At 36.5% G+C, this 24,510-nt stretch overlaps 1 protein-coding gene across 8 annotated transcripts in view; it reads right to left on the bottom strand.

The window, feature by feature from the left end:
- ZNF385B (zinc finger protein 385B) overlaps positions 1–24,510 on the bottom strand; it is a 165,792-nt gene that overhangs the window by 17,012 nt on the left and 124,270 nt on the right. For 7 of the 8 annotated variants that reach the window (XM_048309873.1, XM_048309872.1, XM_048309871.1 and 4 more), the window contains 2 exons: positions 21,616–21,726; positions 8,341–8,503 (listed from right to left, as the gene is read on the bottom strand). In XM_048309873.1, the coding sequence (XP_048165830.1) occupies positions 8,341–8,503; positions 21,616–21,726 (274 nt within the window). Of the gene's footprint in view, positions 1–8,340; positions 8,504–21,615; positions 21,727–23,991; positions 24,077–24,510 lie in introns of those variants that run through there. The other variant, XM_048309877.1, reaches the window with a different exon arrangement.

The raw sequence follows: 24,510 nt of genomic DNA, 5'->3' as shown, positions 1-24,510 counted from the left end.
TATGAATAATCACCAGAATCCTGTCATTTATTCTCTTGATACCAATGAAAAATACATATCTGGTATCAGAAGAACTGCCTTATTTCCTTAGTAGTATGTTGAGTCAATAAGTTTTGTGACAGTATTGAGTACAGACGAAGTTACTCCTCCCAAGGTTGTTAAAAAAACCCAACAGAACCAGCAGGTGTCTTTTTAGCAAGTTTTCCCTTCTCAATGATTTAAAGGGCTAATTTCAGTCCTGTATAAATAAAAAGAATTTTTATTGATTTGGCTGTCTTAATCATTTAAAAACAAAACTAGGCTTTGGTTCACAAAGTAATTTTTCGTAGGCAAAAAAATCCTGTCACTCATCATCAAAACAATAACCATCTAAAGGTGATAGAAGGACATATTTTACTTCTCTCACTTGCAAATTTTACAAAATCTCACTACATAACCCTTATGACCCTTCTGGATCATCTTTCATCCTAACAGGAAATTGCAAAGCAGATGAGTGATACTGGTATCTCAGTCTCAACTCTCTTTTTTCCAGATGCTTGTTTTTGGTCCCACTTTTCCCTCTTTCCCACTTCCTCACCTGAAATCTCAAGAACTCTTGTAATAGTATGTTGTAAAGACAATAATGAGTAAAGAAGGATGTGATACATAATAGTTCTGATGGTTCCAACTCACTCGTATTATGCCCTCTGTGGGAACGTACATACAAACATTTGCTAGTAATTTTTGTTATTTCATATTCACCTTACTATCAATTCCCCTATCACCATCATCCTAGTAAAAAAAAAATCTTCTTGGGATATTCAATAGGAAATTCTATATTCAATCGTTAACAGAACAAACAAGAAAAACAGATGCCTGATTTCCCAGAATAAAAGAGGTGCTGAAAGATTCAATGTATATAAAAGGATTCTTTAAATGACCACATACATCTAGCTAAAAATATCCCAGTAGCTGGTTGCATCCCTGGCCCTGCTACCATTGTCCAGCAACACCAGTAGAGTCAATTCTGCTTGGCCAAATGCCCACCTCTACTTCTCCTTGAAGAAAGAAAAACTTTGTCTCATTTTAAGAATGCTGGTTAAAAAATGCTATGAAATTCACATTTTTAGAACTTGAGTAAGTAGAAATACTAGAGGTATACAGTTCTAATGATATAGGACACATGAATGCTTAAGCACAGAGCAGAGCACCCGAAAGAGTCTTATTTCATCTTACAGTATATTTTCAACCCAAAGCTTATGCTTATTTTACTGCAGGAAAAGAAAAACCTTACCATTCCTTCAAAAGAAACCCTGGTTGCATATATTTCTGATTGCTATAATAACTGGAGAGAGAAAAGTTTGACCTTTTCAGTTCAAACAAGAATTGCACCAGCTCATCAATGTACATGTGTCAGCTGCAGAGATTGTTTTGCAGTTAATGGCACCTATAATCAGTTTTCAGTACAGGTGCAGAATTTGAAACGTGCTAGCATTATAGACAGACCAACGATTTCCAGGAGCTCCCAGGAGCTTATCAACACCAAAATGCACAGTATGACTGCTTTTCCATTCAGATTTAAAGACACACATGGAAAGATGAGGTCTGAATATCCGCTTTTCAAAAGTATGAACAGTAAGGCTGGCAGGGCAGAAAGTGTTTAAAGATCTCAACCTATTAGAATGATTTCCTGATAACAGACTTTGACTTGCTAATCTTTCTTTTGGCTCACCTTTCATTCTAAGAACATAAACCAAACAGCCACTTCCTGAAAGAGCTGCTGAAATTACCTGTCAGAAAATGTCCAGAAGCTATTTACTATTAAATCAAATAAAGGCATTGTATGTGCCATGAATTTAAGTACACATATGGTACTTGCAACTGTGTAACTGTGAAGAATTTATGAGCATTTATTGATCATATTTTATATTATCAATTGTAAAAACACTGTGGTCAAGCAGGAAATTCTATGCTGTGCCATTACCTCTGTTTTGGGGCTAGAGTTTCAACAGATGGCAATATAGAATGATCTTCATATGGCTGTGAAACACTGAATGAAAAAGGAACAAACCTTACCATTCTCAGAGGATGTAATGGAAAAATGCCCTTAAAATGACCCTCCTTGGTGGCTGAATCAGATTGAATTTACTACTCAGTTGACGGTAAACTAATACCTTTACCTAACAGAAATATGCATGTGCTTAGCAGGCACTATCTGAATCCACATAAACACAGATGCATGGTTACTTTATACAGAATAGCTTCAGCAGAATTCTTTATGTCAGCATAAATGTGAAGAACTGATGAGGCTCATCAGTAGCTTTTGATGGAGGCCAGACATAAGCACAAGCATCCTTTTTGAAGAGCATAAGACAGAACCTCTAAATAGGGCACACTAACACTCTGGGGGACAGCAACCCAAACACCTCATTGTCCTGTTCCTCTCCTAGAGCCTCTCCCTATCCCTGCCCCACCCTCAAAATTCAACTTTGCCCCAACCTATTTTGAGGTCTAGAGGACTTTGGTACATTACACAGAATTATAAGACTGAAGAATAGTTAGAAACACCCTAAGCTTTGAGGTTCTTAGAAAGGTATCTGTGTGACAAATAACCTCAAGTTTCCCAGAACAGACACACCACAGTTCAGCTGGGGAGATTGTTATGTCTGTGGCTCCTAGCTACTTCTGAAGGATCATATAAGAAACAGTTTATTTGAGCTACATAAACAAGCCATTCCTTTAAAATGTGTGGAAAAGAAGGTGATAAATGGAAACAAATGTTAAGGTGAAAAGGAATTTTACTAAGAGATCTGGTATCATTTTTAGCATTGCTCCAAGTAAAGAGCTGCATGTAAAAGTTCAGAATTTAAGCACTAGCAGAAATATTTTTAAAATAAGCAATGAAAGCAAGATGACTCAGGGAGTGTCCTGATGGTGGACTTGTGAAATACAAACTGAGCCCTCCACTGGGCCATTTCACCTCATTGGTAGCTGATGAATACACAGCACTGGCAACGGGGACACTGGAGAAATCCAACATATCCTGACTAAATGTGATTCAACATGTTGCACACTGCTTTAGGAATAAAAGGAAAAAACACTCAGTTTTGTTGTGAAAGCATCCACAGATAGCCCTTGATGAACTAAAACCCAGAGACAAGACCTCAAGGTCAACTTTTCTAAGTCTGACAAAGCTTGGAGTTGCCAATGGGCCAACTAATTACCATGTCTACAAGATACCAACTCATTTATTAGATCCATCAACAGGTCCAGGCTATTTTCCAAATGTGATCTACTTCACTCAGTGTCAGACACTGTGCCACACTCCAGCATGACAATGTTCCTCAGAATAAACCTCCAGCTAGTTTGAGTTATGCAGCTGTAATGACTGGAATAACTCTTACAGGACCCACTTAGGATCAAGAAGCTGGCAAAAAACATTGGCGTCAAAGCTCCTTCCTGCCGTTCTTGCCATACACAGCAGATCAGCACAGTGCTGCTCATATGCTGGAATGTCATCACTGTGACCCTGTGCTGTTGAGCTGCCCTGAGACAGTGCCACAGAGCAAAGCTGTAGTACAAAGGGTCAGGATTTGAAAGAGGTTCTAGATTTGGCCTAGTTAGGTGTGAAATGTTCTCTATTCCTGTACCAGCTGAACAAAATGGAGTTTCATAGAGCATTCAAAGGGTTCACCTCCTATTTCCCAAGCAGCAGAGTCTTCTGCTGTTACTGGAATAAGGACCGAACCTGAAATGCCCATACCTATCATTTCACAAACAGGCACAAGGCCAATAGAGCATATAGCAAATGATCAAAGGCAGAAAGAAGATTACCTTTTATGATCTGAAATATGATTTTGACTCGAGTAGTTTAAAACAGTTGCATTTACTTTCCGATTTTCACATCAAAGCAAAATGCAAAGAAGTTGATACCACATCATTTGTATGCTTCATTTTGAACTATTTATTTTGATTTAGAAGTATGATCAAAGAATTCCTCTTTGCTTGATAAGTAAACAGTGACATTTCAATCCAGTCATTACCATATTCATTCCTGAAGGATTCATCACTGTAAGCATCTGGACTATGCTGACCTGGGGTCACAGACACCATCTTCTACTGCATTCTTAGAGCTATATTTAAACCACACTTTAAATATTCTACATGATGTTGTGTACTGGTTATTACCCCTGCCCTTTTCTAAGCAATGCCATACATACACGTATCCTTCTGTGCAGCCATCCTGAAAACCCTGGGCTTCCACAGGGAGGGAAGGGAATACTTGCCACTATACTGAGTTTGCATGGCTAAGCTTTGGTAGTAGGAGGGCTGTAGAGGTGGCTTCTGTGAAAAGCTGTCAGGTTTCCCTTGTGTTTGACGGAACTCGACCCACAAGCTTTTTGCTGTATTTTCTCTCCCCTGCCCAGCTGAGGGTGGGAGGGGGAGAGGGGCTTTGGTGGGCACCTGGTATCCAGCCAGGATCAACCCACCACAGCAAGAGCAGCAGTTAAGTGCTATTAACACAGCTGTTCTGTAACCACATCTCAAAGCAGCTACAAAAAAGCTTGCAGTGTCACAGTAGTGATTTTCTAGGATATGAAACTGTTCTACAGCCATTGCTAGACCTTCCCTGTGTGGTTTGAGAAACTGTGCGGGAGACAGGTTATGAATGCATCCCCTGTGGCCACCCCCAATCTGCAAATACCTATCAGGACAGGCAGAGATGGCCCAGCTAGAGTAGGAGAATAGAAACCTTGTCACACAATCTGTAGAGATCTTTTCCTGTCTCCAGAGTGAACATGGTAGGATGGTGGTATTTACAAGTACCAATAAACAAGTATTTTCTGAACGGCAAGGAGCTGTGAGCTTAGACAATGAGATCACATAGTAGCCTAACAAAGTAGGAGTACAAACTTTTCAATTAAACCCATTGATATCCACTTACCTGAGGTTGCAGCCACTTGCACCATTCCTGCACTATGGCTTTATCCTTATATGTTTGCATCAATTTACAAAATCCAAGTCACACTGTATTATTAACATTAGCAGGGAAGAACACCCTCACAATGTGGACATTGTCACGCTCAGACCACAGTCACCCCTTTCCATTTGGCCAAGACCACTTTTCTCTGCAGGAGCCCATGTTCTTCTGGAAACATCCCAAAAAACCTTAAAGATTAATTTAACTTTTGTAGCTCTACCAGCAGCCACGTTTCTCAAGCTGAAAGGAACAGCTTTTGAGAGACCACTGCATCATAAATTTTGAAAAATAAGGACTGGATAAATTAGTGTTTTGCCTTTGGTAGATTCATCACTAGCTGAGCTAACAGTGAAATTATTGTTCCTGCTAGTACTATAGTGGTGACTTCTGACATATAAGTGTTTTGGACTTCATGCTATGTCTGACCCAAAGAACACATGGCTCTGTAGCAAACTTAACCTGACATTTTAGTTCAAGATATGACAACTGTTCTGTCTGGTGAGCTCCAAATCATTCATCATTATCTCATTCAAAATGACAGTACATCAGAAAGGGTGCTACTCATGCCTGTTCTGTCTCTTTATTAGCACATCTACGTAAGAGAATAACTGCAGTTTATCAGTTTACTGTAATGCTCCCTACCCTTTCTGCACTAATACCCATGGAAGTAGAGCAGGTAACAAAAGATCACAAGACCTTAAAACTGCCTTCTCTGTATAGCTTCTATTTCTACTCTCCCATACAGAAGAAAAGGACACCAGAAATTATTTACTGCTTGATGAACGTTTCTCAGGAACTCTCCAAAGTACAATGGCTGAACAGCAGCTTCCCAAGTGGTGGAATTTAATTCTCTTCCTTGATTTCATTTAGTTTATGTGCATCTAATGCAATTTTTTCAGACCTACAACACACATACACACTTTCAGATTCCCCATCCTGAAGGCAGAGTCCCTGGTCAGTCAGCAGGTCAAGCAAAACAGAGATCATATGGCAGCATCTTTCAGGATGGACCATAAGTTAGGACTTCTCATCTACATAGGTGCCAATTTTCATCAAATTTATAGGATTTATAGGACTAATTTATAGGATTAAAATCTCTTAATCTCTCTTTTTTTTTTTTTTATTTTTGGACAGTAGGCAATACAGTCAAAATTGTGAAGACACAGCCAGAAAATAACAAAGACAGGAATAGATGATATGACCATAAGTCTCATTTCCTCTGGAAATCAGGATGAAAAAAAGACCACAAATACAAACATAAACTGAAATTCTTAGCATTGGAGATCTAAGGAAAATAAAAACATTCCTAGAAAGTTAATATATAGTACTAATGCATTTTTCAGAGAATGAGAGCTGTGTCAAAAGATTCAGAAAAAGATTGTGTAAATTAATCTGCTCCAAAGCAAAAAAAATTTAAAAAAAAAAAAAAAAAAAAAAAAAAAAAAAAAAAATCCCCAATGGCAACTTAATGACTGCTTTAGTTGCAATAAGCATTATGGTAAGGAACAAAACATAAGGTAAAGAATCGATATAGTATCTGTAAGGGAAACTTTAGCTGAACAAAACTATGGTTTGTTCCAAGTCTGGCAAAACCCCCAATCTTCAAGATGTTCACCATCTCTGTGACCAGCTTTCCCTACAAATACGGAGAATTTTCTCCAAGTTTGGGGTTTTTCCTCCCAAACATCCCATCCTCAGTCTCCTGTACAGCAGTAAGGGGCTCTGAGGAGCCAACTCTCCACAGAGAATCCCACTGTTCTCCTGATGGGAAGAAAGTGTTCAACTAAATTGCCACTGGGATTTATTTTTAATGTACAAACAGTTGCAGTGGTATAATCCAAAAGACAGATGGTAATCTGTCTAATTTGTATAGAGTAATTAACAGCATAAAACAACACCCTGTCAAAACAGGGCAATTAGAAAAAATATCAAGAGCAGGTTTCCCTTTTGATTGGTTGTATTATTTTATCAAAAACTGAATGTAGATTTTAGATACACTGCAGAGGAAAGGAAAGAATTCATTTAATTCGGACCTCATAGTCTGGCAAAGGAAACACAAGACAGTTCCAGACCTGTGGAAGAGATGATGGAGTTTGTACAAGATAATGAAACTTGTTATCTGGACCTCAACTTTTGGCATCGGAGAGGGAGGGCATTATACAATTACATTATCACAGATGAATTCTTATCATGTTAAATCCTCTAAAGTCTTAACTGATACTCTACTTCAGCAGTTGTATGAGTTCTTACCATGCACATGTGGGGCAGTAAGCTATCTTAAATAAAGCTATTTTTGATATTTCAGAGAGTAAAATATTTATCAAATATTTTAAATCTCTTCTTGTTCAGTAGTCCACTTTATATTTAGATCAATGGCAGACTGCTACTGTTTTATAGTAGCAGGGCTTGTTTACCTAAAGATGCTACTTGGGTTTAGCTCATCTCTCTCAAAACCAAAATGTGATTTTCTAGATAAATCAACCCAAAATTTGGCATCCATTGTCATTGTTAAGGACTAAAGATAGTTTTGATGCTGCTGTGAAAAGAGCAGGATGACAAATAATCACAAATACCTTTTTTGAGTTGGGATATTTTTTTTTGGTTATTTTTAATGCACATGTCAAAAAACTGTGTTATTCACCTCACAGCACCCGAGTCAAGATCAGCTGTGGTGAAGAGGATAATAAATGGCTCCCTAACAGAAGCAAATTTATCAGCAGTAGTCTACTGGACTGACAGTTGTGTAGTCCACAGTAGGGGCCTTCTCCTGAATAACACTGTCAGCGAGTTCATAAAGTCTCCTGTTTCATTCAGTAATACAATACTGACAGAGCAGAAACTCAAGCAACTTCACTGCTATTAGTGTTGCTGATCTTCCTCAGATTACTAATCTGAAGGGTAAAAAAAAAAAAAAAAAAAAAAAAAAAAAGGTGATGTTGAAGCACTAATGAGCTGTGAAAGTCAGGAAATACCCAGGCCACAAGGCTTCACATTTCTGTAGGTGTGTTTTCCAATTAGAGCAACACTGTCTTATTCAGAAAGGAAAAATTTCTTACAAAGGTTTCCTGTGCTTCAGCCAAATACATAACCTCATACTTCACCACATCCATCCACTATGGCCATAAGAACATCCATACTTTCTAAGAGTACATTTCATAGGTTTAAGAAAAATACACTTTAGCATTCAGAGGCACCAGTTTTTTCACAGATGTGAAAAAGCAATTTGAGAGTATCAAACCAAATCAATTCTGTACAAGAAAGCATAGCAAACAGTTTAGAAAAGACAAGTTACGGATCACTATCATGCAACCAAATTCTCTCATACAAACACAAGAAAAGGAGAAAGCAAAGGATCTATAGAACAAAAAGTTTCCATTGACCTGATTTGTCAGAGATGTTGGCTGTGACTGGCGTGGTGGAGCAGCCCGTGTTAACCTTTGCGCTGTCTTTGGAAGAACCAGCTTTGGGTTTGCTTTTCGTTGCCTCTAGTGCTTTGACCTTCTTGGCATGTTTACTTCCTTTGTAGTGGGCCTCGGCCTGGCTCTACAAAGGAGAACAAATCAGGCTCACTTTTTTTTGCACTTGTATATAATACAATGGATGACAAGGCAGAAAAGTGACACTTTCAATAGTAGGCACCGTATTATTCCACCTAAAAATTTTTAATAGCTTTATACTAACAGTTTTCATGGATGTAAGTTCTTATATACTCAAATGACATGATTTTAATGAATATTGCATGTTTTCAGTAACTTGGAAAAACAGGCTTCGAGATTACATAGAGCTCTGTCACTCCTAATGTAATTCTTTACTTCTATGGTGCTTAAAGATTTAAAGGACTATATAAATGTAAACACATCCAATTCAGAAAAATGCTACTCAATTTTCATGTAGCATTCCTTAGTCTTTATTGCTTGCAGTTAGAAAGATGAACTGTGCTGTAACATGATTAAATAATCCATTTTTCCTTCTGTTTGATCTAGTACAAATGCCATAAAATACTTTCACCTTCGCACTAACAGCAACTGAAACAACTGAAAATTGAAAAAGTATGACTTTTCTATTAGATCAAGCAAGAAGGGTTAAAATGAGGAAATACCATACCTGTAAACTTCAGTAGACCCAAGTACAACACAGAAAACTAAATACTTGTCAGTCTTGATTGCTTTATAAATTGCCTTGAATATTATTTTTCAAATACTAAGAAAATTGGAACCTGAAGGACAGGGAGAAGCTTTTTTAAATTATTATTATTTATTTTGGCTGGAGTTTATATATAATATACTCTTCCTAATCTGCCCAAAGAGAACAGTAGAAATATGTACTGAGATGTTTACTTCACCTTTGTCTTAAAACTATCTTCAGAAACTACGTCAGTGTTTTTCAAGTTGCACAGCTAAAGCTAGACACATAAATATCTGCCCATTTTTTTCAGTGCTATTGAGCCCCCTTCATTGTTCCTGACTCTATATAATCAGATGCCTTGACAAATCAGGCCACTTTGTTAGAAGCAAAACTAAGGAACTACATACTTAATACAAAACTTCAAAGCTTGGAAATTTCAGCTAATGAATTTAAGTGTTTTTATTGACTTCTTAATGAATTAATTTACCAAATAATGGCCAAGAAAAAAGTCCCATCCAAACCAGGTTTTTTTCATTAGACTGTACTATTCAGCAATAGCTTTGCATTATTAATATTTCCAAACACAGCTTTAAAACATTATTTCACTGTAAACATTATACCACTAGGTGCCTCTATTGAAGGTTACATATTAACCACAGAAGTTAATATTGTTGTTTACTTCAATTTAAAACACTCAGAGAAAGCATGCTTCTTGTAAGCACATCTTGGAACCTGGCATATAAAACATCAGTGCAAGTAAACTTTCACTCTGTTCATGCAAAACCACATTCATTCTCTCTTGTCAATCAATTATCAACTATTTTATTTAGTTCACTGTTAAATGAAGCGAGCCATGAAACAAGTCACATGCTTTCTACAGAGAGCAACTATAATATCTAAGATGCTTGAACTCCATAAAGAGTGCTGCCATAAGGAGGAAAACTGTTTTAAGATCAGCAGAAATGGGCATTACAATACAGTCACCTTGGGACAGCATGTAATAACAGCTTTATCATATGACAGAGTAGAAGTGAAGAGTAGAAACAGCTGGAGCGGGCAAAAGAACAGACAGCATGTTGGAGTCCTCACACAAGTTATTGGCACTGTTAAACTGATGGAGAACTGTTGCTAAAACAGAGGAGTGAAGTTCTTATACACCAGAACTTCTTAAATGATTATATACCTTGTGAAACACAGTGCTTTCCACTTCAGAAGGACAGTGTATGTCCTTGTGGGTGCACCTTTCCTTTCACAGGAGATTTCAGTAAGCAAGCATTCAGTAAGAAAGGCTGCTAGATTAGTTTTATTTTGAATTCCTCTGAAAGTGAGGTATTTTTAAAAAACTTTATTATAAAAACAGTGAAGAGTTTACTCATCAATTGCTATTAAAATATCTTGATTTTAAAACCTTTGAAATATTAACACGCATACAAACACAATTTAAGGACTATAAAAAAAAAAACTAACCAGCTATACCACTAGTACTATGTGCACTACTTAAAGGGACACTTGTCAACTTCTGGGTTGGATCTCTTCAGTTCTGAATATGGGCAGAGGAGCACAGTCCTGGTTGTGCCCTGTTAAGCCAATGTGCCTTATGAGGCACAGGAGTCTTGCCCTGTCTCCCTCCACCTTTGCTGGGTTTTATCCATTTCTCTTAAGCTTTGCAGTTGTGACATGATGCACTAGAAGGGGTATTTTCCACCAACAAAATTCAATAAACTATTCACATGTTACAGTGTACAAAAAGTGGAGCTAAGAATTGGGGTGAATATATACCCTTTCCATTCCAATACTTTTAACTTTAAATGATAGCAAGTACAAGATTTTCCACTCGAGCATCCTCAAGTTGATGATGTCCCTTTAAATATTTGAACTCTATGCTCTGCGCATATGTGTGCTGTTGGTAGGATCATATGCTGCCTGAGGCCAAAGCTATGACATAAGAGACATAAATGCACTCAAGAGAAAGACTTAGTAAGTCAATTCCTTGATAATAAGCCTTTCTGCTGATATTTGCAATAATAATGCCTGCAATATCAGTAATAACCTACTACAGTCTTTGATTCCCTTCATTCAATCCTCATATAGTGTACATGAGACCTGTTGAGAACAAACAAGCCCAGGCAGAATTAAAATTAAGATTTCCATAACAACAAGTGAAGCTTCATGGAAACATGGTGAATTGACTAATTTTTAAGTTTTCTAATTATTATAATCTATGAAATTCATAGTTTTACATTATAAGGCCAAAAAGCATTGCTATGACCAATCTAAGTAGGGTTTTTGGAAATGCCAGCCTTCCTCAATACTATTCAAACCAGACCACATTCCTTTGAATGGGGGGGAAATTCTCCAGGTTTGATTTTAAAGTAGTTAGGGGATGCAAAATCTACCTCTAAAAAATTGTTTCAGTGCCTCACTTTGTCAGTTAAGTACATACAGTTTATTTCTGTAACGATTTTGTCAAGTTTCAATTCCAGGGGCTGGATATTGTCAAACCTTTGGGCAACTCATCTCTGTTCTGTGAATAGAAACGCAGATACTCTTTCCAAGCATGAAGTTAGAGGAGTATTAAAGTATTGAAGAAATGTTTCCTAACCACATAAGCACTACTTTCTAGTCCTTTCAGATACGCTCGAAGTTCAGAGTTTGTTTTTTATCCACTGTGGGATAAATCATTTGATTCAGCTGCCTTTTGGTAACTGAAATGCTGTATCACCATGTTACATAAACCCTTGGAGTTTTCTGGAGTCACAGCAAGCAAAAGAGAGAAGGGCAGCTGAGGCAATCTGAAATTGGAACTCAAGTTCTGATTATTACTGATAGGAATTACTGTGATTATTAATTTCCTGATCATTAATAACTCTAATTTTATAAAATATTTGCAAAAGCACCATATTAAAGACAAACATATTTGTTCCAAGTCTCACTTAAAACTTGCTTATGACACAAATACAGCAGTAGAGCAGAGGTTATGAGCTTTGTAGACAATATCATTGAAATACTAAACTTATCTTTGAAATAAGCCATAGTATGTAAAATTGTCATTTTTAGTTAAGGCAGGGAGCTGAAAATTTATTTTCATTTGCTCTGGTAATCCAGAGGAAGTTGTGTACACATAGGGTTCAAAAGTCATGTGCATAAAAGGAAGATACTTTACCAATTTTAATATAAACCCTCAATAAAATACAAAATTATCTCAAGAGTAAATATCTTAGGGATACAATATTTTAAATGGATACTGAGGGTACTTTTTGATCATCTTTAAGTACAAATAATTCATGCAAATTCTGTGTCAGCAAAACAATATTTGAGAAAATAAAAAAATTAGGAAAAACCAAAATGAAAATCTGTTACCTCAGAATATCTTTTTATACTCATGTACTATAATGATTTTAATTGCAAAATACTTTATTCCAGTGTATAAAGCTGCATTTACTGTCGGGATTAATTCATTCTACAGTAAAATAATTTATCTGTGCCACAATTCAATATTGTTTAAATATTTATTTTTCATTTCAAAAAGATTAAGTTTCATCTATTTCTTACACAGTCGATATTAAATGTCGCCATTGAATTATCATTATTACAATTTTTAAATTAAATGCATACTAGGTTAAGGCGGACAGTTTTGAGAAAGGGGTATAAGAAAGTATTTCTATGAAAGAACTCCTTAACTGAAAGGAAAGTCTGATTTTCAACTGAATCTAAAACTGACTGTGGCCTATTAGAATGATATTTATCCATTGCAATACTTTAAAAAAGAACCTGCCTACTTATTAGACAGCATGGAAAGTCACCAGGTACTGGCTAGTAGGTTTAATGAACAGGAGAAGCTTTAAGCTGCCATAAATGGGACATTATGAATCGAAATGCAAAAAATACCTTTGTACTGACAGGCCAAATTCTACAGAAGTGTTTATGCATTTGTCTGGCATTACTTTTTGATCAATGGGATGCGTATCTTATGAAATTAAAAACTACATCTACATATTTGTAAGACTATGGCTTAGTGAATAGCTGTATTTTAAATTAAGTTGCAAATAATTAAGAATATAATTGACAGACAAATAATTATGCAATTTTTTTCCCATAATTTTTCTAATTTATACACCTTAAAATTTATACACCTTAGTTCTATCCACAGTCTTCTAGTACCAATTAAAAACCCCCAACCAATCAAACCTCATGAATGTTTTAATTTTAAGAAAGCCTCTATGTTATAAGGATTAATGACTTGGCTGTAAGAAAGGATAGCTTTTCTGCTGTTAAAAATGATCCAAATGTGGTATTTTATTTAAAATCTACATTTAATTGCTACTTTCAACTACAAATTATTAAGTTTGAAATCTAACTAGGATGTTAAACTGTAAGACTACATACAATACATATACAAAAGCCTTATATACTAGACTGCATTTAATGAAACATCAACGATTTAAATTATCTCCTATATGTAAATATGCCTGTGAAAACAAATGTGAATGTCATTAGCATATTGTAGCGCTTAAAACAACCTCAGTAGCTTTACTTTGTAGAAAGTTAAAAGTGTTTATAAATCTGCAGGTATCAAAAGGTCTAGATAACCAGGAAACACATAGATCATATGGATTCACTGACAGCAGTATTACCCTTAAGAAAACTTTGAACTACAGGCAAGACTGCAGTACAAAAGATAACAGATATTCCCCATCAGGAGCAGTGACTGACAGTGTTTTTGGAATCCACAGGATTCATTTTGACAGCTGACAAGTGACAGCATTTTAGAATCTACTTGCTATGTGAACGACTAATTAACTGAATTTATTGCTACGCAAAGACACAGTAACCTGATGAAAGGCTTGAGTAAGTCTCAAGGTTCAGTGCGTATGTGTGTGAGATCAAGATTTTTTACAGGTTTATTCAAGATCAGCTGAAGTAGCCCTTCATTAGGTCTTCATGGAAATAAGACAACTGTATACCATCAACCCTTCAAGATGAATGCTTGAATCTGCTACCACATTATCCAGTCTGGCAATTAACATATACAATTAAATGTACATAGATCTGCATGGGCAGAAAGAAGGAGAAATGCAGAAATAAAGGGAGGCTCTGACGCATCCACATGGGAAATGTAGGTTCAAATTTTGAGCTGCACAATATTAGGCGAGTGCCACAACTAAATGGAACTGAACATGGTGGCTCACAACTCCTATTTCTTCTCACTTGCTACTGCACCTTCATAAAGCAGGAATTCCACCCTGGAGGGCAAATTCAGCAATTCTAGCTCTAACAGGCTGCCTGATTAAGTGGTGGAATCACTATCCCTGAAACTGTTCAAAAGCCATCTGGGTGCGGCACTTGGGGATATGGTTTAGTGGTGAACACGGTGATGGCTGGATTTGATTATCTTAGAGGTCTTTATCACCCTCAGTGATTCTATGTTCTATCTCAAATCCTGTGTTCATTTGGTGTCAATACAACTGGTAATCTCTGATGAAAAATATTTCGTTGAAAATACCACAAAAGCTTCTGCCAGTAACAGTTCAACCACAGAAAATAAACAGCTGAAAGACTGAACAGATATATAATAATCGTGAAAACTTCTGTTACGGAGTAGCAATACAGATGAGTATTTTCCTTCATAGCACAAAAAATTTTTACATAAATTCAAGCTAAAAAAAAAAAAAAAATTAACATATCCTAAATATAGTCAGAACTTAATATTGTAGAAAGAACACCTCTCAACACCTGTGTTCCTGCCCACTTTTATACATCAAGTTGATTACAATGGCAGTGCTCCTGTTAGAGAAGGAAACTAACTGTGCAAACAGGAGGAGCAGAGAGATATTTATGTCCATAACATATTGTTATTTTAATTCACAGCAGATCTTAAACGATAAAACTCCCTTTCTTAATAGTAAGATGTCTACCAAATGTTTGATTGCATAGTTTACCTGTTAGAACCATTCTGTAAGAGTATGAGTATTTATTTGAGTATATAAATTATGAAGAATTTAGACTAGAATCATAACTCTAATAAAAATTACATGACATGATAAATTAGGAAGTAGTGTTGAAAAATAGAGTTTTATTTCATTTGCTATTAATAATAGATGTAATTGAAGAAATCTGCAAACCTGGCATGTTCATACATTTTTTACACCAAAGATACGCATTAGTTTTTCATTTCCATCCTTACAGATTTCTAAAACCTAATTACTCAGAATAGTAAGGTAGGTTATTATTGAAAAGAACACAGAAAAACCAAGGAGCTGTGAATATCAGCCACGTCATAAGAATTCAACTCATATTTTAAATACCTTAGCAAACTTAGTTAAAAGCTCCATTAAATAGCTGTTATTTGAACAGAACTTTCATCATGTTATAGCCCTGTACCCTATAATCATGCGGTAGTTCTGTCATGTTGGAGCTAACAACTTTCATCATTTTGTCAGTTCTGTCTACAAAACAGAGAATTACCTTCACAAGTTCCTGAGATTTATGCTTTTAATTACCTCCTATCCGCTTCACTACCCTTCATACCCAGAGGATCAATATAATCTTATTTATAAGGAAAATGTAAAACCTTTGACTAAAGACAATGACAGTTCTGTAGATTTTTATGTGATGCTATTGATTATTTTGTTTATTATCTTTTTGACAGCATAAATAATTCATTTAAATTTGCAAAGTCAACTTTCGGTAATACTTGCCTAAACTTCAAAAATTTTCCTTCTGGCTTTTTCAAAAGATGAGCACTATCATCACATCATTTTTATTAGCTTTAAATACATTCAATAATAAGATGATCTTTATTGTCTCTTAATGCCAGGTTTTTACATCTGCTTTTCTGATCTGCCTACAAGGTGTTTCCTCCTGATTTTTGAAGTCACCTCCTGGTTTTTGAGGTAACTTGCTGTCATTACCCACACAGCAGCACACTGTGCAAACCCAAGTTTATTTTCAATCCAATTATACCCTATGAACAAGATGGTGCCTACCAGGCTGTACCACAACCAAAGACATTTCTATAAGAAACAGAAAATGTGCAAACGGAAGCAGACACTTATTTGAGGCGTGATCAACAGATGATAAAATCTGTTTACAAAAAGAACACCACCAAACAAAAATCAGAACAATAATGCACGTGGAGTGCTGGCATCATGTATTTGCAAGTTTGGACTATAGAGAAGTCTGGCTGCTGGAAAAAGGGATTGGATTAGTACTGACATTACTGTACAGTGCCTAAGCTCCTAAAACTCTGTGGAGCATCACAGAATCATCTGGGTTGGAAAGAACCTTTAAGAACAAGTTCAAACGTTAATTCAGCACTGCCATGTTCACCACTAAAACATGTCCCTACACATCTTTTAAATACCTCCAGGGGATGGAGACTCCAGCTAAAACCATGTGTCACTTCCCTTCCCCCCTCCAAATGGAGGAACAAAAGGAAAAGATCATGGGTTGAGATAAGAACAATAAGAACAATTTAATGGACGCAGCAATGAGATAAGAAGATGAGCAGTAAGAGCAACAATATTAAAAACAAAAGGTATTAAAAAAAGAAGCTCCCACCAATAAATAATACAGGCCTGCTCCATCCGCCACATTTATGTGAGTGGAAGGAACCCCTTCTTAAAGAGACTCCCTTTTGCCCACTCCTAGCAACGATGTGAGGTGGTCTAGAACAATCCCGTGGTCATGGGGGATTGTCTAGAACAAACCCCATGGTCATGCCCCTCCCAGCTACTGCAAAACATTAGCCCTCTCCTGGGCAGAACCAGGACACTCACTCAAGATGATTTTTGTTTTTGCAAGAATGTCTGTAGTATATATAATTAATATCCCCATCCAAAAGTATATAATTAATCCCAGAATTCTTAAAAGGAAGAAGAAAGTATTTTTTCAAAGGTTAAGCTAGATCTTTCACAGCATATCTTGCTTCCTCTTGTGGAATACAGTTACTCCCCTTGCTCTGGTGGCCTTCAAGTTACTGTAAAATCTGACTCACTATCACAATCTGTTCCATGGAGAGAATTCTTCCTCTTCTACTGCCTAAGTCTCTCATGGTAGTAAGTATGACTGAGTATTTTTCATTTTTTCTGAGCTGGATCATAACATAAGACTTGTAGCTTGAACTTCATTGACACATTAGTCACTGCTGCACTGGAGCACATGCTGTGTCATCACCATGAAGAAATTAAAAAGTAACATATTTACAGATAATTTGATACAAAGATGTAAACACCTGTGTTTATTCCAAAACACTGAAGCACATCCAACTGCAAGTGTTAATGGATAATGTTGCTTTTTTTCTTTTTTAAACTATTTTTAGAAAGAGTATGTTCCTCTGCATAACAGAATAAAGTTTATGCAGACTAGAGTAAGTATCTCATCAAGCATACTGTTTAATCAACCTCATTAACTATCAATCCTCATAACACTATCCTTCCTAAAATTGAGATTTCTACCCTAAATCAACTGCACTTGGCTCCTGGTATCTACTACCATTAAAAACCAGTTTAGGAAAGAGCCCTTTCCTCTATTCCCTCCTCACATTTTTTTTGCCCTTTCTCTATTCCTATATTTTTATGCTTTTCCTCCTCACTGAATCCTGCTTCTCTCTCTCCTCTCTTCAAAATAAAAGAAAAAGAAAAAAAACGGAAAGAAAAGGAAATAAAAGTAAACCAGAAGGCAAACTGAATGAGTGGGGGTTCAGTTCCAGAGGCAGGCATCCCATGTAATGTGGCATGTCCTCAGGTGTCCTTTGTCAGTTAATCAGCCTGCTGGGGATGTCCCAGACACCTCAGATATTCAAACAGCACGACACTTAGATTTAGGCACCTAATTCCACTCTGAGTTCCAGCAAGAGTATCTGAAGTAGATCATGCAAAAAATGTTGTTGAAGCAACCTCAGTTATCACTGCTATAAGGCTGATACTACTTTTACAGATAAAATTCCCCTGAAGGACTTCAAAGTTCAGGCTATTAAGACAACTTTAGTTTGCTCTTACTTCAGAGATGACATTTTATTTTTCTGTTTTGCAAGACTTTGGATCACCTCTTCTGTACTACAGTTTTTTTCTGGAGTTGACAGAGTTTGGAAGGGGTGTTCAAACCAGTTGTATCAGAATGTATTAGCAGAAATAGACAACCTCCAATCTGAACAAAATGCAGCTAAAAATATTAGAAAGAGACAGACAGAGTATGATGGTGAATGTCTGTAAGTATGAGTCAAACCCTGTAATTTCTTTTTTTAGAAGAGGACATATCAGGTTAAGACTAGACAAAATTCTGAATCTGTACACAGAGGTTTTCTTCATGTTGTACGTTAAAAACTGAAGACTGGGAGATCTTGAAGAGTTCAGTTAGAAAATATTGTTCAAATTATAATATGGCAGAAGAAAAATCATTCTAGGAACTTTATTTTTGAAAACACAGATCCATCACTTCAACATATGTTTACTCCCACATTCAAGACAACCTATTTTTAAATATTTAAAATTTAAAATTTCCTCCCATCCCTGATCTTTCTTTTCCTGCAGGTAGCTGCAGATCCTTGCCTCTAAATCCCTGCCAGAATACTCTCACCAAAGCTAAACCTGCAGACTTACAAGCAAAAGAAACCCCAAACCTTTGCAATTCACTGTATTAATTTAGTAGGAGGTTTGACAACTATAAATTGACTAGTCTGACTTTTTTTTTTTTTTTTGGTTTATTGATTCAGACCAGTGAGTGTCCACAGCACAAGGAAAAGATTGCAGGCAAGGAAACCAATTTTCTTCTCATAGATGAATACCCACTGCCTGTATGTTTCTTGTGCAATTGAGAAAACATCACCAGAATGAGGTCAGAATCCTCAAACATCATGCAAGTGAAATTCATTTAGGAGAATGAAAATAAAAACAAAAACCCAAAAAGACAATTAATAGTTTCGTTTTGCCATTTTTACTTCATTTAATTGCATAATTTAGGTCAGAGATAGTTCAAGGGAATAAAATGCCTATCAACAACAAATATGTCAGCCTTGTAGAGCTAGAAGAAATTGCAAGTGTAAAGTTGCACATTCTGCAATGTGCTACACTGAAGTTTTAATGAAGATTAGAAGTGTTTGCTGCTACTCAAAAGCATGTCACATGGTGGAACTGATTCTCTGAAAGATTCAGCAGTTACAAGGTTCACACATACCTGACTCCCTTCTTCCCCAGTCAGCAAACAAAGGATGGATTGTAAAGATTATTCCACGCCCTGAGCATAATTTCACATTATTTTTGGTCCAAAGGGACCAAAAAGAAAAACATATGCAGAGTCCAGATTTTTATTTCTGCGCAGGAGCTTCAACAAGCTAAGAAAGAACTGTGAGTTTGCAGAGCTTGGTTGAAACTCCTCTAGCATTTCCTCAGTGAAACTATAACAATGCAGATTATGGGGGGGGTGGGGAGGGGTGTCTATTTGGATAGGCAAGAACAACATCCAAATAAAAAAGATCTCACTCTCAGAAAAAAAGATGCGACACATGCTCAAATAAATAATTCTTAACGTCAAATGACTGAACCTGAAGAAGAGATTTAAAATCTTATGTACAGCTTCTCAGGAGAAGCTGAATAACCCAATGAAAGGCTAGAAAGCTTTTAAAATGAAGACTCATTCTCCAAATATTCATAGATGTTGAGGTTATGAAATATTTGTGAAAATTCGATTTATATCTGAGTATCTTCTGGTATTCGTTACACTGCTAGAACCTTAGCACTTTCCAAAATCAAATTTCTATGTTGTTTGTGAATGTCCTGGTAAACTAAACTGCTGTAGAAAGTAAGGTGCTGCATTTCAGCATGTAAAATATCACAGCCATGGTGCTTCATCCTTTCTTACAACCATTCATCACAAAAGGATGATGATATTTTCTAGTAACTACAACCGAATATATTCACTAAATTTAGGAGGAAAGAGCACACCACCCTATTGAATACATCTGGCCCAGAAGAAGCAGCATGACTATAATTGGCCATGCTTTTTGTGATGCCACTATTTAAAGCAGAATATGATATGCATTTTGTTCTACTTTGTAAGTCAAGGAAAAATTGCTTGGTTGACAGGTGTACAAAATGATAAACATTTCAGCTTTTTTTTTGTTTATTTATTTCAAGCCACTCAATTGTGATTCAATTTGTCTGCCTGAAGTGCTGTTTGTCCACCTGAATGTCAGCACAGACAAAGTGAGTGACTCCTCTGGGGACAGGATCAGAGGGACCCCGACCTCAAGAGGAGACAGAAGAGTAAGGACAGCCTGAGCTGCCTCACTGGTGATGGAGTAAGATCCAGCTCAGAACCAGGATCCATGAAGCCAAAGGAAATTTTAAAAAATGTTATAGGTTCCTTGATTTGATCAGTAAAAGTAGATACCTGGATCAAGGATCAGAGCATAAAGATTTTTTTTTTCCCCTTAAATCTTAACCTTAAAGTAGAAAGACAAGCAAACTAAATTTAAAATAATGACTTTTGAGATCAGTTAACTAAGCAGATATTGCCACTTCAAAGGAAGTTTAATAAGCTTGTCAAATGATGACAGATTTAGAAATCAAATTGAAGCTAAGATGGCACTGCTTCAAAATCCTTACCAGCCTAGACACAAAAGCCATACTGGGGAAAACACTTTATGAGACATTTTTCAAAGTGCAGTTTTAGAGGCAGAGAAAACCAGGGTAATGGGTATAGGTGCTTTACTGCAAATCTCAAGGAGCACAAAATAGTCAGAGGCTTTGAGGGGGTGCCTGCCATCTATTTCTGAGACCAAAATTATGACAGAAAAATATATAATATTAACATATCACTTAGGGATCTATTCTTGCCCTCAAGATAAAACCAAAAATCTGGGAATTTGGGTTTATTTTTATTAATGTAATGACATTATTAAGTAGTCTCCAAGAACAAATACACATTCTTAAACTTTCAAAGGTCATAATTTTCTTATAGTTTCCTTGAATTTCTTTTGGTTTCTTTGGGTACTCTTTTGTAATGGTTTTTTTAAATTAACCTTCAGAAAACAGTTTCTTTGAATTTCTCACTCAAGATGACAGCTAGAACTGTTTATATTTATTATGAATGAAAGTTATTGGAAGAGTGACTTTATTGAGAAATTGAAAGACATATCAGCAAGGATGTACAAACAACAAGAAAAAGCTATCTCTTCTGGAAGAAAAGCAAATATGACCTGGAGAACTCGCTGGGAAGGTTTTCTTCTTCACCTCCTTTTTAAAAAAAAACCAACTCAGACAAACATTTCTTTTTGCAATACTTCTTGAAGGTTACTGTATCGTCAAATGGGATCTCACCAATGGACTTGGCAGTGGCTATTGTGCCAGAGCTATCCAAGAAAATTAAGTATTCATGCTCTATGGACTCCTGCCTCTGAGTGGACAAAACAGCAACCCATCAGGCTGAGCAGAATGTAGGCAGAATGAGTTATTTGAGGAAAAGAAGTTTAGGTTAATTATACCTAATGCAACAAAACAAAAAAAAAAGGAAGGAACATAGGCAATACTCACATCAGAGTTAAAGCGAAGCTGGCAGACATTACAGGAAATTATTTGTTTCTTCTTTGGGGGAATGGACACTCCAAAAGTATGGTTTATGACTGCTTTTTGCACAGGATCCATCTGGAGAACAAACAATAATCAATTTACAACTTTTCAGGGCAATAAAAAGTACAGAAGAAAAATAAAAAAAAATAACACTTCCAGCAGAAAGCTCTTTTCTTTTCTTTTTAGAGATAAACAGGAGAAATAAGATCTGAGCACTCACAATAATTAGATTTAACACAGGTTAGGGAATTGGTTAACACAGGTTAGGAAATGCCAAAGCTGATGAAGAAAAGGCAGCTTCATTGTTGCTGTCATCCCCAGGTTATTAAATAGATCCTTCCCCAACCCTGCACATCCTGTGGGCTGCAGGGCCCCCCAACCACAGCTGAATTGCAAAGAGCTCCCTGAAAGCCCTCCCCTATAACCCACTGACCCAACAGACATACTACAGAAGCCACTTCTGCACTCTGACAAGTCACTGTCGTTTATTTCTACATGTTTTCCTTTCAGTGATAGATATTAGCATTTATTTGTAAAATAGTCTCTCCTGGAGATCTCTTTGTGAAAGGAGGTCCTTTGCAGGCTCCATTACAAATACCATTTGCTGGGAAAAGAGGTTGCAATCCCCAAACATTTCCATGCAGAACTGATGAGTGACAGAACCCACGGGAAGGCTGAAGTTCAGAGGAACATGAAGGGAGTGTTTGTACCAGGAAAGTTAGCATGCTTCAGAAAACATTTTAACACTGTAAAAAATGTGAAACAAGTGAAAAAACTGAATATATTACTCCTAAATTTGACGGAAGCTTTTCAGGAGCTCAGAGCTGATTACATCTTTGCTAAATATCAGGACTCCTGTTGGTCACGAATATGCTCAGGATCACAGAGCACTCTGTTGTTAACACTGCAGAACCTGGGGAATGACACAGGATGTTCAGAAAACAGAGTTTATAACTGCTACTGTGTCGAGACCTCAGTCATAACATGTTATTCTTCCTGATGTGACATGAATACAGATTAAAATTAATTTCCTGATGCAAAAATATTCAAACATCATTTTCTAATTAAAAAAAAAAAGCAGAATATCTGGTCTGGTCTCACAACTGATCCTGCTCTGAGCAGGAGATTGGACCAGACGACACCTGAGAACCCTTTCAACCCAAATGACCCTATGAGCATCTGTGCATGTGTGGTCCCTCATCCGTATCTAAGATAAGCACTGGATTCTGAAGAGGAAAGGGAAAAAAATGCCAGTTTACAACCAGAAGATAAGTGCTCATTTCCTCATTTTGTTTTTAAACCATTTTGGAAGAAAATAGTTTGATTTGTTATAAAGTTAGATTTTTCTGAAGCTTGCTTTGTGACCACAGTGATGGTTCTTTCAGTTACAGTACTACTGGAAGAAACCAAACCTGGCTGTTTAATCCCAGGTGATACACAACACACACTTGGTACTAAGCCGACTTGCAAAATGAGGAGAGAACAGCTGAAGTAACTGATTCATTAAAGAATTAGAACAGTAAATTATCTGCTTCCAGACTTTCTAAACATGAAGATAAAGACTGTAATTTTCCCTTAATACAAATCTTAAGCTGCCAGAGAAGCCTGCACTACTGAAGGTTTTCTTCACATATATATACACACACAAAAAAACAAATTCAAGAAAAACATACTGCATTGTATTTGCATAAAGAAGATATTCTTCAAATTTATTACATAACACTGAAAACTTAATTTTTTTGGACCATGCCTACATATGTTTCTTGCTGCATTCATTTTAAACCAAATGCATGATTTTGTAAATGGCATTAGTAATAAATTTTCCAGAGAGGTAATTTAATTTGTATCAGCTTTTGCCACTGAACACTGTATTTCATTGCCACACGGGTACCACATGACAATACAGAATTAAAACCACCTCGTCTAGAATGATCTGCTGAATTATTAAATGATGCAGTATTGTTGTAATGAATGTGACAAAAGCTAAGAAAAACTTGAAATAAATACCCTTGTTTCCTGTTTCTATGACATAGTGAGAGCTCAAAGTCTAAAAGCTTAAAACACAATAAAAAAAATTTTTCTGACTTGTACCATTTATGGCATCACCCTTCACAGTACATCACAATTATACATGCATATTAAAAAAGTTTTTTGAGCATCCACTTTATAATAGATATGACAGTCAATACATACTACATTTATAATACATGTTAAAAGATTGCTGTATTAGTGAAGAGTTGGCTGGATTTTTCCTTAAATGGAAAAAATGTTTTACATTTCAACTTAACTACTAATTGTTAATCAGTTAATCTAGAAGAAAAGAGTAATGCTCAAAAGTACCTCAACCATTTGAAGTGTCTGAGATCGGTGAAAAGAAATAGCAAAAATACCCACTAGTGTCTGCAGTCCCGTTTAAAAAAAAAATACAAAGGGAAGAAGCAGTGATCAGTGACTCCTCTGTGCATTCCAAATAACAATCCACAGTGCTAGTGCAAGGCAAGGCACTTCACAACCCCACAATGCAGACTATGCACACAGTCCCAGTTTCAAACAGATGTAGCAGCACAAGGACACAAATCTAGAAAAATAATGCAGCTCACACTGCCTCCAGAAAGTACCACTTGTGATCCCCCGGGGAGCGGTTAACGATCCTTCCCAAACCGGAGCCCTGCATGCAGCCTGGTCATGATTAGAATTCAAGAAGTGCAACATTAACAATTAATACGCTTTAAATACATCAGAAACTGGGGTGGATTACAGCATGCTGGAAAAATAAAATAGTATCTCTCTGTTAGAAGATTAATGCTGCAGGGTAAACTGATCTTAGATCACTATACAAAATTATCCTCTTCATTGCAG

Source organism: Corvus hawaiiensis, chromosome 7 (genome assembly GCF_020740725.1).
Source record: "Corvus hawaiiensis isolate bCorHaw1 chromosome 7, bCorHaw1.pri.cur, whole genome shotgun sequence".
In the NCBI taxonomy this organism is placed as follows: domain Eukaryota; kingdom Metazoa; phylum Chordata; class Aves; order Passeriformes; family Corvidae; genus Corvus; species Corvus hawaiiensis.
This window is presented reverse-complemented; position numbering and strand designations above follow the sequence as displayed.